Source organism: Rhinopithecus bieti, unplaced genomic scaffold (genome assembly GCF_001698545.2).
Source record: "Rhinopithecus bieti isolate Rb0 unplaced genomic scaffold, ASM169854v2 scaffold_2349, whole genome shotgun sequence".
Lineage (NCBI taxonomy): Eukaryota > Metazoa > Chordata > Mammalia > Primates > Cercopithecidae > Rhinopithecus > Rhinopithecus bieti.
The window spans coordinates 827,902-842,449 of record NW_016804051.1 but is presented as its reverse complement, the minus strand read 5'-3'; the positions used below and the strand labels follow the sequence as shown (position 1 = coordinate 842,449).

The following is a 14,548-nucleotide window of genomic DNA, read 5'->3' as shown; positions in this document are numbered from 1 at the left end:
ATCTTCAACATTCCTCTCTTAGTAATCAACAGAGCTAGGAGACAGAAAATTAGGAAAAATACAGGAAAAAACTGAACAATATCACCAATCAACTAAATATAATAGATATTATATAATATTCCACTCAACACCAAAAAAATACAACTTTTCAAGTACCTGTGGAATATTTGCTAAGATAGATCATATCCTGGGTCATCAAATAAGCCTTAACAAATTTGACATACAGAATATTTTTTCTGAGTATAATTGAATTAAACTAGAAATCAATAAGCAAAGATAAGAAAATCTTCAGACACTTGGAAATTAAGCACATTTCTGCTTAATCTATGGGTCAAATAAATTGGAAAATAGTCTGAACTGAGTGAAAATGAAGCTGGGAAACAGAGGAATGAAAATTTTGACTATCTAGGTAAAGCTGTCAATTAAGCAGACTAGAGCTCTGGGTAAAGAGAAGAGCTTTTCTCTGATTAAGCTGTTTACTTTCTCGTGGCTTAAAGACAGCACTTTAAAGTTTGATATTAGCCACAACCATCTTGGACATAAAAAAGAAATTGCTTCCTATAACATGATATAGCCAGGCAACCCAGTATAAATGCCACTGCTCTGCAGGAACTGGCCGAATATCAATGAGAAGACAAACAGTCCAAGCACGATCACGTGAGTGTGATGTTTGGCAGGGCCAACAGAATTGAGATCATAACCTCCACTCTGAAAGCAGTCTTCACAGAAACTTTTCACAGAAGTCAAACATTTAAAGCAAATTCTAGATACGTGGTAGAGACAAGGAGAAAATGTGAATAATTTTCTTCTAAACAAGAAGATCAGTGGATAAAACATACCTCTAGATTCCTTGCTTCAATTTTCCCAGAAGTAAGTTCATTGTATTTCTTTCTGCTTTGTTTTGTATTTTGTTTTTGTGTGTGTCTTTGTTTCAGAGGTTTTGTCTTTTCTTATTCTTATGACAAAATTATAAATAAAGTTTTATAAACTGAATGACAATCATCTATGGAGAAATTATTTTGAAAAATACTGGGCTATTATGAAGATTGTATATCTGGTCATTAATGTTAGATAGATAAAATATTGAGTTAGAATGTTTTTTAAAATTATGCAACCATTGTGTTGCTTTAAACATAACTGAGTATAGAAATAAGTTTAAACTGGCTGTAAAAATTTTGTGAACATCTTACAGTTTTAGGAACTGGATTGGAAGACTGAGCTGTTTTTGAAGTTAAAGTTATCTATCTTGATTGCACAATAATTTAGGGCCTTTTGGATAAGTGTTCTTCTGATTTTGAGACTGTTTACCAAGAGCACTTACAGAAATATTTTTATTGTTCCTATCTCTCACTGGGACTATAAGAATTTTAGAAACATAAGATTCTTTCTAGGATCTTTTACTCATTGGATACAGTGAGTTGAATCAGAATGTGAAACATGTAGCTTCTCTTTATCACAATGTTATTTAAAATGTACATTGTTTTGGTAAAAAGAATTTTCATGCTCCTATCGTGAATATATTTTGTTCTGCATTTTACAACAATATAAAAGGATAAAAATGAGTCATTACAATTTGAGACTATATGCCACATGTGTAATAAAGAATTCACGTTTTTGCTAGTCTTTATATAAACTGCAGAACATATAAAAATTGGAAAGAAACAAAGTAGGCAATAATAATTTACAATGGAAGATATAAGGGATTGGAGTCAGACTGGAGTTTGCATGCTACCTAAGACTGTGGCTGATTCCATAGTGAGGAGATCATCTTCTTGGCCAGTTCATGGTCCTGGGCAGCCTTAGCACAGCTCTCCTAAAAGTATCCATGCTGAATTTTCTGCACCTTAACCTAGGCTGCTTTACTCTTGAAACTGTCCTTCCCTCTTCTCTTTCCATGGACTTTCTGACCTCTTTTCTTAGTCTGCTTCTACTTAGGCTTCCCCTTCATCCTCATTACATGGCCATGTGTAGGTTCTTCTTCTAGCAGTGTTCTCTGAGACTGCCATGGCTAATGTGCCTTCTGTTGCAACTGACCCCTGGATACCTTACTTGAGCTTTGACTCTAGGAAGTAGCACCACCCTGTTTGTGTGATCCTGTCCCATAAATGGGATGATGGCTTCAGGTAGGGCTCATTCACTTCTCATCACTATGGAGGAGTTCATAGAAACCGCATGGCCAACATGGCATGCATATGGAGGGAGATCACTTGCTTCAGGAGTCAGGACTTATGAGCCAAATGATGGTCTTCAGGGTGGAGCTGCCAGCTTTGTGCTCAAAAGTCTGGACCCGTTCTTTCAAGTCATGTCCTTCACATGCTTCCCAGAAAACTGTGATGGTACCTCCCAGAATCTCTTTACTTTATATAATTCAGCTTAGGTACCCTGTTTTCTCCCACAGCAAAGACCATTTGAGAGTACTCCAGTCCTACAGTTTTCAGAAGTGGCTTAGCAAATTGTATTTGTGTAGCAGTGGTTGATTGAAGTTATGGAAAGATGTGGTGTTCTTATTATGCACTGAATCTTCTGGGAAGTATTTTCTGTGCCTGCTGTAATAAAATGTGTACATAAATTCCCCTACAAAATCACTCCCCATATACAGACCTACTCACAAACACTCACATCATGTTTTTTGCTCAAAATTGAACATGCTGAGACTGTGATGTGCTACTCCTCCCAGGAGGGTAGAGGGTAGTCTACTGCTGTACTTCTCCTCTCTGGCTACTGATGCAATTATCTATAGAAGTATAATGTGCTCTCTGTAGGCAATTTGAGGTCAAATCCATGGGATATTTTCACAGCGAGCTAGCCTATGGAGAGGACAGAAGTTTCTGGGTTCTTAAAGCAGCTGCAGCCAATCTAAGTCCTGTACAGGAGGAATTTCTACCTTCCACCTCATGCACAAGCCCAAATATATCACAGCCTCTCTACAGAAATGCATAATTCATTGGCAAATTTAATTGTCATTTGATGGTAAAAAATGAATCTACTTTGTATGTCCTTTAAATTGAAAATTGAATCACATTTCTACACAATAATAACCAGGATAATTAGGTTGAAATTCAGCAGAGTGTTAAAATATCTAGAAGACATTTGTTTGTAAGAAGAGAACAGAGATAATAAATACTTTTGAGTTTTCATAAAATAAGTTATAGTTCCTTAGATAAGTATTTAAGAGTAACCATAAAAGATATATAACCACCTTTTATATCTCTGGGACAGGAGAGGAAATGGAGAAGGGTAGGAAAACATTTTCAATTCAATAGAAGGTAAAGATGTAGACAAAACTAGAAGCAAAGGAAAAGTAGGTTTAACATGAGAATAAGATACAATGAGAGATCATCCAAAACAAAAATTCATACATGATTTAATACATCTCTTAATATACCGTTATCTATCAGTTGAGATTTCTAAACATAATGCATTGATGAGCTTTTTTATACATTAACCAAATTTTTTTAAAGGTGCAAAAGGTTAACAACAAAGAGATCGAAACAGATACATCAGGCAAATATTAACCTATAGAAACCTAGTGCCTCCATGTTATTATCAGAAATAGAAGCAACCTACTGCTGAAACATAAAAAAGCAATGTTTTATGCACCTGGCTACCTAGCTGTTAAATGCACATGCTGAAAACTAACAGAGATAGAAGAAATTGCCAAACCTATTATTAGAGTGGAAATTTTTAATTGAACTCTATTATGAAATGATTGATCTAGTAAATATAACATTAGAAAAGATGCTGAAGATCTGAAGAACACAATGAAAAAGACTGAATAGATACGTACAAAACACTTCACCTAAACAGCAAGTTACAGGTATGTTACGTGCACGTGGAACACTTTCAAATATGAAAATATGCTGCACCACCAAGGAAGTCTTCAGGAATTTTAAAGAAGCAGTATCTTACTGAGAAGTCATTTCTTCGATCACAATGTAATTGTTAGAAATCAAAAATGAAAAGTCACTAAAAACAAAGAAACTTCAATATAGTGGATGCAATCCTAAGTAACATATGCTAAACAGGCAATCCTAAGTAACACATTTATGTTACGTAGCAAAAAGGAAACAAACCCAAATAATAACGTGCAGCAATAAGCATTTGTAGCTGCAGTGTCTGCAGTGGCTCCTAAGAGACTGCTGATCTTGGACAGGCTTGATCGTATCTCTGGGAGGGCACTGGCTAGCACTCTCAACTGGATGACTGAGAGGACTCAGCGTGGTTTCATTCTGCAGTAGGCTAGGCCGGGTCTGCTCTCACAGCAATGGAAGAAGCACAAAAAAGCAAGCCGATACACTCAAGGTCTCAGGAGGCTGAGGTTCAGAACTCGTGCGTCATCCCACCTCCCTTCTTCTCTTGGCCCAAGTACTGGCCTGCCTTGATGATAAAAGCTCCAAAATTACCAAACAAAGGGTGGACACAGGCAGAGGTGGATAATTAGGTCACTGATGTAATCAATTACCCAACTCCCGAATCCATTTTCTCAGCCACTCTGCTAACATTAGTTCACTATTTCAGCCAAGAAGCCAAAGGAAAAGCAGCAAAACAAACCCCAAAAGAGTATACATAAAATCATAAAAGTAAGAAGATAAATTTAAAAATTAGAAAACAAACTAAGTAATCAAAATGATGAAACAGTAACACTTCTGTTTTGTTTAAAAGGCCATTAATAAATTCAAAATTCTAGCAAGACTAATGAACAAAATAAAAGAAGTTTAAAATAGAAGAAACAAATACATTGATATATAATAGGTTTTCAAAAGTATTTTTAGTTATAGATATTTTAAATTCATGCTAATAAATCTAAATAGAGTTTGAAGTCAGGTAGCATGACGCCTCCAGCTTTGTTCCTTTTGCTTAGGATGGTTTTGGCTACGTGGGCTCTTTTCTGCTTGCATATAAAATTTAAAGTAGTTGTTTTCTATCCTGCAAAGAAAGTCAGTGGTAGCCTGATGGGAATAGCATTGAATTTATAAATTACCTTGGGCAGTATGGCCATTTTTATGGTATTGATTCTTCCTATCCATGAGCACGGAATGTTTTTCCATTTGTTTGTGTCCTCTCTTATTTCCTTGAGCAGTGGTTTGTAGTTCTCCTTGAAGAGGTCCTTCACATCCCTTGTAAATTATATTCCTAAGTATTTTACTCTCTTTGTAGCAGCTGTGAATGGGAGTTCATTCATGATTTGGCTCTCTGCTTGCCTATTGTTGGACATAGGAATGCTTGTGATTTTTGCACATTGATTTTGTATCCTGAGACTTTGCTGAAGTTGCTTACCAGCTTAAGGAGTTTTGGGGCTGAGATGATGGGGTTTTCTAAATATAGAATCATGTCATCAGCAAACAGTGACAATTTGATTTCCTCTCTTCCTATTTGAATACCCTTTATTTCTTTCTCTTGCCTGATTGCACTGGCCACAACTTCCAATACTATGTTGAATAGGAGTGGTGAGAGAGGGCGTCCTTGTCTTGTACCAGTTTTCAAAGCGAATGCTTCCAGCTTTTACCCATTCAGTATGATATTGGTTATGGCTTTGTAGTAAAAAGTTCTTGTTATTTTGAGATATGTTCCATCAATGCCGAGTTTATTGAGAGTTTTTAACATGAAAGGATGTTGAATTTTATGGTGGTGGGCACCTGTAGTCCCTGCTACTCAGGAGGCTGAGGCAGGAGAATCGCTTGAACCTGGGAGGCAGAGGTTGCAGTGAGCCAAGATAGTGCCACTGCACTCTAGCCTGGGCCACACATTGAGACTTCATCTCAAATAAATAAATAAATAAATAAATAAATAAATTTTTGTAAAAAGCTAACAGTTTCTGTCACATATAGTAAGCTCCCAGAAGAGCCAAGACAATTTTGAAAAGAAAACTAAGATGAAGAACCTGTTCTAGCATTTATGAAGGCTTATTATGAAGTTCTAGTAACTACTAATAAGTAGACTATGTGCAAGAAATATACAAAGAGATTAATTGAAAAATAAGATACTTCCAAGTGCATATACACATAATATACATATGCAGACACACACACACACACACAAACACAAACACACACATATCTGCTATTTGAGAGAGAAGGCATAACAAATCAATACAGAAAGAAGGAACCAGAAAGTAGTTCATGTTGGAACAATTGGCTTGAGAACTGCAGAAAGAAAAAACTTGTCACTAATGACTGAGGTCACAAAATAAACTCAGAGGTATGAAAGAGTACATCTTTCATGTACTCTTGAAAAATACTTGAGATTATTAGAAGAATATGAAGGAATGTGTATTTATGATTTCTGAAAAGGAAAGTGCTTTCTAAACAGGACACACACACCAAATACACAATCACAAAGGAAAAGGTTGTTTAATTTGACTACAACAAAACTTAAACTTAAATACAATAAAAGAAAATGAGAGATTGACAAAATTAATAACTGGCAGTAAACCAATATCTAGAATACATCATGAACTCCTACAAAAAGGCATGACCAAAAAAAAAAAAAAAAATCAACTGAGTACAAAAAGCTATTTCCAGAAGTCTAAATAACCATTCAGCATATAAGAAGATGCTCAAATTCTATGAAAAACAAGACAATGCAAATTTAAATAATGAGATACCCTACACACTCTATGTTTGTGCATAATTCGGCTCCGGGAAGCTGTACGTTGTTTTCTGTGTGTTCCTGTTCCACCCTCAACTTTCAAAGGCCTTGTGCACCCAAGCCATAAAGGAGACCCTCTCCATTCTCTTACCCTTCCCCCATCCATAGACTGCTATAGCTTTTTGCTCAGTGCACTGCTTGAGATATGGGTAGGAGGAACTCTAGATTTCTTGCTCCAACCTCAGTATTAGATACTATAGATCTGGCCCTTGAGGTGAGGCTTCCTCAACAAGTTTTTCTCCCTACATACCAGCCAATTCCCACCTTGTATCTGTTGAGAGGTTCTGGGCCTGTGAGAGTTTCCTTTCCCCTCCTGTGGTGAGAGCCTGTCTCTGCTTTGTATCCATGCTGGGTCCTTGTTGCAAATCTCGGCTGCAACTTTGGGAATGGGGACTGGAAGTTTCCCACCCACCTGCAGTGGTAGCAGGCTGCATCGAGTGATGTGGTTTCCTTCCTCTCCCTCCACAAAGTGGCTTTTTGCTTCTGCCCATAGCTTCGCAGCAGTAGAAGTTTACTTGGAACAGTCGTAAGGGTTGGGGGAAGGGGTGGTTGGTGCTTTACAGATTGCCTCCCATTAGTTGCTGATTTTTGCTTTAACTCCTCCCCAAGATGCAACAAGTTGTTTTGTGGGGCTGACAGGGATTCCTGTCCTTCCACCAAGGCTTCTAGATTTGCCCTTTGGAAAAACTATTCTGAGACATGGGTGTATTTTGTGGCCTGGGAGCCACTGGGGGTCTCTCAGGTTTCTTGTTTGCATATATACTTTAAGTTCTGGGATACATGTGCTGAACATGCAGGTTTGTTACATAGGTATACATGTGCCATGGCGGTTTGCTGCACCCATCTACCCATCATCTAGGTTTTAAGCCCCACATGCATTAGGTATTTGTCCTAATGCTCTCCCTCCCCTTTCCCTCCACCCCTGACAGGCCCCAGTGTGTGATGTTCCCCTTCCTGTATCCACGTGTTCTCCTTGTTCAGCTCCCACTTATGAGTGAGAGCATGAGGTGTTTGGTTTTCTGTTCCTATGTTATTCTGCTGAGGATGATGGCTTCCAGCTTCATCCATGTCCCTGCAAAAGACATGATCTCATTCCTTTTTATGGCTGCGTAGTATTCCATGGTGTATATGTGCCACATTTGCTCTATCTAGTCTATGATTGATGGGGATTTGGGTTAGTTCCAAGTCTTTGCTATTGTAATTTTTTAAATAATACTAGGTGAAACCTATTAAAAAAAAAGAGTTGACGAGTAAGTGCTGGGGTCCCAGTAATTGTAAGCAAGCATGCAAGCTGTGGATACCAGGACTAGCGTCCACACTCAGCCATCAAAAATTTAACATTTCAGCTGTTTTCTCTCTACCTGCTTTTATAGTAGCCATGTCTTTCTCTAATACTTTACCACTTCTGAAACCGATCATGGGTCTCTTTCATCCCTGGAGAAGGCTTTTACCCTTCGGACTTTAGTTTACCTAGTTACCTGTGATCTCAGCTCTTTGGTAGACCCAACAAAAGTTATAATTTTATAGATTATCTGACTTTCTCTCATTATTAGGAAAGCAGCACTATTCTCTTGAGAATTTACGCATTGTAAGTGAAAGAAAAATTCAGGAAATCTTATAGAGAATGTCAATATCATTATAGATGAGAATGTGGAAAAGATGAATTTTGAAATACTTCTTATCATAGTACAAATTGCTACAATGATTTTAGAAAAAAGTATATATACACACATACATAGAGGTGATACATATGCAAATATGTGTGTGTATTTTCCTGATGACTCTGCATAATAAACATAAATTCTTAAATAAGGAAACAAGAAAATTAAATGTCATTTTTAAGTGACATTTGATTAAAATGACATTTTTAAAATGACACTGTAAAGCTCTTTACAATCTTCCAGTCCAAACTATGCGTTATTATCCTATCTTAAGATTTTAGTTTTTTCAAAGAAAGATTTAGTGAAAAAGTATGAATTCTTTCAGTTAGGAAAAAAAAATTTCTTCATCCCACACAAATTTAGTAAAGAGTGCAGTTATTTGTTGCTAGAAATAACAAAGATCCCATTAAATTGTCTTAGACAGATCAATTCCTAAAACAGATTATTCAGGTTCTTAAGCTAAATATTATAGAGACATTAAATTGGGTGTTCAAGGATGTGTTTATTGAAATTAAGAGTGATGTATGTGGCTGGGCGCAGTGGCTCACGCCTGTAATCGCAGCACTTTGGGAGGCCGAGGAGGGCGGATCACGAGGTCAGGAGATCGAGACCATCCTGGTTAACACGGTGAAACCCTGTCTCTACTAAAAATACAAACAATTAGCCGGGCGCGGTGGCGGGCGCCTGTAGTCCCAGCTACTCGGGAAGCTGAGGCTGGAGAATGGCGTGAATCCGGGAGGCGGAGCTTGCAGTGAGCCAGAATCCCGCCGCTGTACTCCAGCCTGGGCGACAGAATGAGACTCCATCTCAAAAAAACAAAAAATAAAAGAGTGGTATATGTGTAGGTGTTGGTCTGGGTGCAATCACGGAACAGAAACTACCCAGTAATTAAGCAAAGTAAGTTCAATACACGTACTATTGAATAGTGGCAGGAGAATAACTATAAAGATGGACTGAGAGCTCAAGAGGCCTTCCTAGGGTTGAGGGAGAATATCCAAAGAAGAATAAACATGGGGAGATAAGGTATTCATAATGGGATAAGGTGTGGTTGAAACCCACTGAATGTCAGAGAAGCCTGACTGGCAAGCTGTGGACACCGGTACTGGAGTGCACTGCTTTTGCAACAGGATGGCCAAAGGAAACAGAGCTTTGAGGAAAGGGCTGTAGCTATCTGGGGGCTTCCAGATGTACTACTGCTACTCAAGTCAAGAGCTAGAGGAAACACACAGTGAATCCTGCACACTACAGGTACTTTGCATTGGAGAAAACAATTTACTCGGTGGGGAAAAATACATTCTATAGAAACCCGGCAAATGAACTATTCTGATACCTGGATGGCATCAGATGCCTGCAGTGTCTCTACTATCCTCTCTGCTGAAACAGTATAGCATCATGCCCGCTGGCAAAGGAAAGTACTTAAAGGATTCAGATCCATTTTTATAGAGCAGGCTATGCAGAGTGAATTTAGGGCTGAGAGACAGTAAATTGGTAACTGGCACAGGGCATCACAGATAAATGATGGAACAGAGTCTACAAGTGGGGAAGGAAGGAGAGCATGGGAGTAATGCAATGCTGACTGGGGAACACTCAGACTCTTTGCACTCATTTGCAACACTGGAGTATTTGGTGACTCTTTTTTTGTTGTTTGCAGGATATTTCTTCTTATTGAGAACTTCATATTAATTTTATATTCTTTCTTTTTCATTAAACAAGACAAGATGAGGAAGAGAGAGATCAGTGTGTGTCAACAAACTTGGGCCTTATTATGCAAGAACTTTCTTAAAAAATGGAGAATTAAAAGAGAGTCCTTAATGGTATGACTCAATATGTATGTTGTTCTGTATTTATGATAGGAAAATACCCGTTTCCTGGGAGGTTATCTATGCCACGTCTATCTCCCCCGACACACCAAAAACACTAAAATACAGCACCTTTATACAACAGAAAATGCTATTCTTCAGGCCATGAATCTGTTTTTGAAGACATTTCAGTTGACATGGGCTCATAAATTGAGGTCTGAAACCACTGAATCTGGTAGCAATTGAGAAACCAATACATGTTTTAAAAGCCAATGGTCACATTTGTTACTAGTGTCCCCACTCATAGAGACTAGGGTTAAGATACTGACATTCCAAAGATATGGTAAACAAACCAACCCATCACAATGGTAACTGGCATTTTCTCTTTGGGATCTCTTTCTCTTCTTGAAACAATTAGTTTTCTTCAAAAAAAAGAAAAAAGAAAAAAAGAGAAAAGTTGAAATTGTCTTAAGTCCAAGAAGAAAATTAGCATTAGCTCTTATAATCTTACCATATAAAAAATCTTGATTAAACTTTGATATATTTTAAAAGTCAGATAGATATAGCTAGGTAGCATTTTTAACTAAATTGAAATTCCACTATACATACATTTTAAAGTTTTCTTCCCCTAAGATCATGCATTTTGGAAATAAAGTGATTTCTTATTGGGACTTCGCATGTGATCAAGATTTATAACTAATTAAGATACTGTCCCTCAGACACTGTCTTATTATTAGAATTATCAGAATGCCCTTACAAACTGGTATACTGTTGAGTTTGTAATTCCAGAATCTTGGCATTTAACCAGTATACCATTACTAAGCTAGCAATGCCTTGGAACTATCTCTTAAAACACATAGACTTTCAGCAGACTTTAAACAGTTTATAATATGGGATATATTGAAGCTAGAAAAGTACAAAAGAGACAAACTTTACAACAAAATGATTGTGGCTGACTAATTTTAAATAAGACTTTTCTTTATCCTTTCTCCTGTATTATATAGGAATGGCTGAACTCATTGCTCCTACTACTTTGTTTGTATATATATCCTCATAGTCATCAAGTAAATGATTTTTCTTCACTGCTTACCATGGACCTGGGACGGGTAGATACATTTAATGAATCCAGATTTTCTGTTGCATACACACCTGTCACCAACACAACCCAACAGATAATGAATAAAGTAGCCTCTGCTCCCTTCCTGGCAGGTAGGTTTTCTAGTTACTTAAGAGGAACGTCTGGTGTGAATATTTGGTTAATTTGACTGCAAATTTATGCATTTAATTTGTATTTCAGTTTGACAAATCTTAATGGTCAAACTTTCTGGAGTACATAGATTGGGAATATGTCTTCCCTTTGTTGGAAGTAACATCTCACCACTCACTATCTAAGTTAAAACTAAATGTATTGCTTCCCAAACAAGGGTTTACCATTTGGGGTACACAGTCTTTCAAAAAGAAACTTGTTGATCTGGTATAGGATTTGAGGAAGCATGAAATTATATAGACTGGTGCACATTTAGAGTAGTAGTGTTTAGGGATATGTTGGCATGTGACTCTGAAAGCATTGTCACCAAAATGGCATCATTGCTATAGTGTTTTCTTGTCCTTATAGACAAAGAACAACCAGTCTCTTCCTTTTCTAAATTTGATTATAGGAATTTTAACTTTACCTTTTAACACCAAAAACATGTCCTTGCTCTATTTGAATATTCCTTTGAGTATTCCTTATTTCAGATTTTCATCCTTCAGCATTAAGGTGCTTAATGAATTAAGGTTAAGTAGTTGTTAAGTCAAGTTAAGGTTAAGGTTACTTAACGAGTACCTTAAAGTTGAAGGGTAAAGATCATTTTTGTAACAATAAATTTTGTAACAATCATTTTTATAGCAATGTTCTGAAATTAGAGGAGATGCAGCGTGGTACAAAGGCAAGAGAACTAGGCTTAGAGTCAGAGGACATTTGATTAAAAGTAGTTCTGAGAGCCCACTGAGAACTGCTGTAATATATATGTGTCTGGAGTGCATTTTGAAAGCCATCAGCTTCTCTTAGCCTTATTATTAGCATATGCAAAATAAGAATAAGAATTTATGCAACAATAAACTCTTACAGTTCGAAGAAATAAGACCTTGTGTTCGATAGGTCAGTGGGGTGACTAGTTAACAATAATCTGTAAAAAATAACACTATATTTTTCACAAATATTTCATTTGAGAGTAAGAGGCCCAACTCAATCTGTCTTAAGAAAAAGAATCCTTTGACTAGCTTAAAGGAGCAGAGTATTAATGCAGGATAGAGGTTTATCATCAACGGAGGTACGTCTCTGCCTCTCAGATCTATAGCTTTGTGTGCTGGCTTCATTCACAAGTTGGTTCTCCCAGAGGCAGAGTTGGTCTGCAGACTCTCCAGATTTAAGCCCTCCCAGATTAGCAACTCCAGTGAAAAGATTACAGATCATTTCTGATAGTTCACAATAACTTCAAGGATTTTATCCACAGGAACAAATAGGTGACTTTGGGTTAGTATTGATCTTGGCTCACCAAGAACTAATCTCTTTGGATAGGGGACATGCAGTATTTTCATTGCCCACTTGTTGAGCTCCCAGGTCATGGACCACATCAAAATCACAGGATATATGAGTGAAGGAAGGGAAGTATCCCAAATGGATCACAGTGTGTTTTTACTAGAAGAAGAACTGGATGTCAACAGATGAAAACAACATATGTCCTTTACAACTATAAATGCATACTTCAAAGGGAAACCTGTGGTGGTTGCCCTGTCATTCATTCATAGGTTAGGTCAAGGGCTAAGATAAAGATTAAAATTAGTGCTATAGTGAGTCTAAGTGTTAAGTTTTTTATTTGAGATGCTCATGGTAATGGTAACAGGAGGATGATTTCTACATCAGCTAGTAAAACTGTAATGGTTACTAAGAATTTTGTAGAGAATGGCAGATAGGTGTATCCTATTGGAGCAGACCCCCATTCATATGGGCATGATTTTTCTGTATAAATATTTAATTGTTATAATCAGAATAACTACAAAAAATAATGCTAGCAATGTATTTGTCAATAAAGTTAATAGGAGGTTCGTTATTCTGTTTTGGATTATACCAAACCCAGCTGATTGAAAGCCAACTATGCTAATACTAAAAGAAGATTCTCATTAATGAATGGAGATAGAGGTATAGGAACAGTCAGACTATATCCACAGGCTGTCAGTATCAGGCAGCAGCTTCAAATCAGAAATGGTGGTTGGATATAAAGTGAGATTTTATCTGATGAATTGAATTATTATGAGTTGAGTTATAATTTTAAAGTGACTTTGAGCTTGTACAACTGTGTGAGTATCCTAAAACCAGGATATTATTAAAAGGGCAAATTTTATGGTATGTGAATTACATTTCAATTTTTAAAAGAATGTAAAAATGTGTCTTAGAAGGTACTGACCACTCATTTTAAGCAACATAATTCCCTCCAAGGGGGTTCTTCTAAGGAAAACCTACACATCTTGCTCCACCCAGTCACTGGAAGCCTGCATAACCTCTTTTTTTCCTTTCTTTGTCAACTTCAGTCCAAATTCCACTCCAGCTTAAGTAATTATTAATCTTATGCCTGGATTCTGACCCCTTCACTGGATTCTGTATCCAGTAATCCAGTTCATGCACTTGCTGTTTGGAGTCTCTGTGGCCACAGTTTCCAGAGCATGCTGGACTTTTCCTTCCTGTGAGTCATCCAAAACTTGCTTTCCAGCGGCACCTCACCAAGCATCACACCGCTAGTTCCACAAACATTTGAATGACTATGCTGTGCATCTTACCTACCAACACTGAATCCACTTCTGATTCAACATTGTAATGTGATATGAACTATCTACCTAAGGTCCAGTCTCCTAAACAGCCCTGAGATGTGTCTGCTCTTGCTGTTTCACAGATGTCCATAACAAGTCCTAATGTCAGGAACTTGAGCTTCTCAACATTACCTCATTCCAAACCACATGCAATTATAATAATAAATATTCACTAAATGCTACAATATGGCATATTTTATAAAACTGTATTCTGTAAAAAGAGCATATTTTGTAAAGATATTATTCTATATTCTGTACTCTATTAATATTCTATAGTAATAATAATGGTTATTATATTTATTTTACAAATATAGAAATTGAATAACAAAGGTATTCGTTCATGATGACATAAGTTTGAGAATAAAATTAATTCTATCAAAATACATACTGCTTGCTCCCTCTACATTCATCTTCAACACTTCCACCCCAATCCAGAACTTTTCTTGTATTTCGTCTCATTTTTCAGTATTAATAAAACATCCACGTGGCCTTGGACACAACACCTACAGAAAAGAGAGATTCTTTCAGTGATGTCAACATCGTTTCTTACATGGTTTTAAATTTATCACCTTTTTTAGCTTATCAACCATACCA

At 37.0% G+C, this 14,548-nt stretch overlaps 1 protein-coding gene across 1 annotated transcript in view; it reads left to right on the top strand.

Annotated features, from left to right (window-relative positions):
- Window positions 1–691: 691 nt before the first annotated feature.
- ABCA8 (ATP binding cassette subfamily A member 8) overlaps window positions 692–14,548 on the top strand; it is a 79,178-nt gene continuing 65,321 nt past the window's right edge. Inside the window, 3 exon segments of the mRNA XM_017863673.1 lie at window positions 692–870; window positions 10,023–10,123; window positions 11,113–11,317. Coding sequence (XP_017719162.1) covers window positions 10,028–10,123; window positions 11,113–11,317 — 301 coding nt within the window. The 5' untranslated portion in view covers window positions 692–870; window positions 10,023–10,027.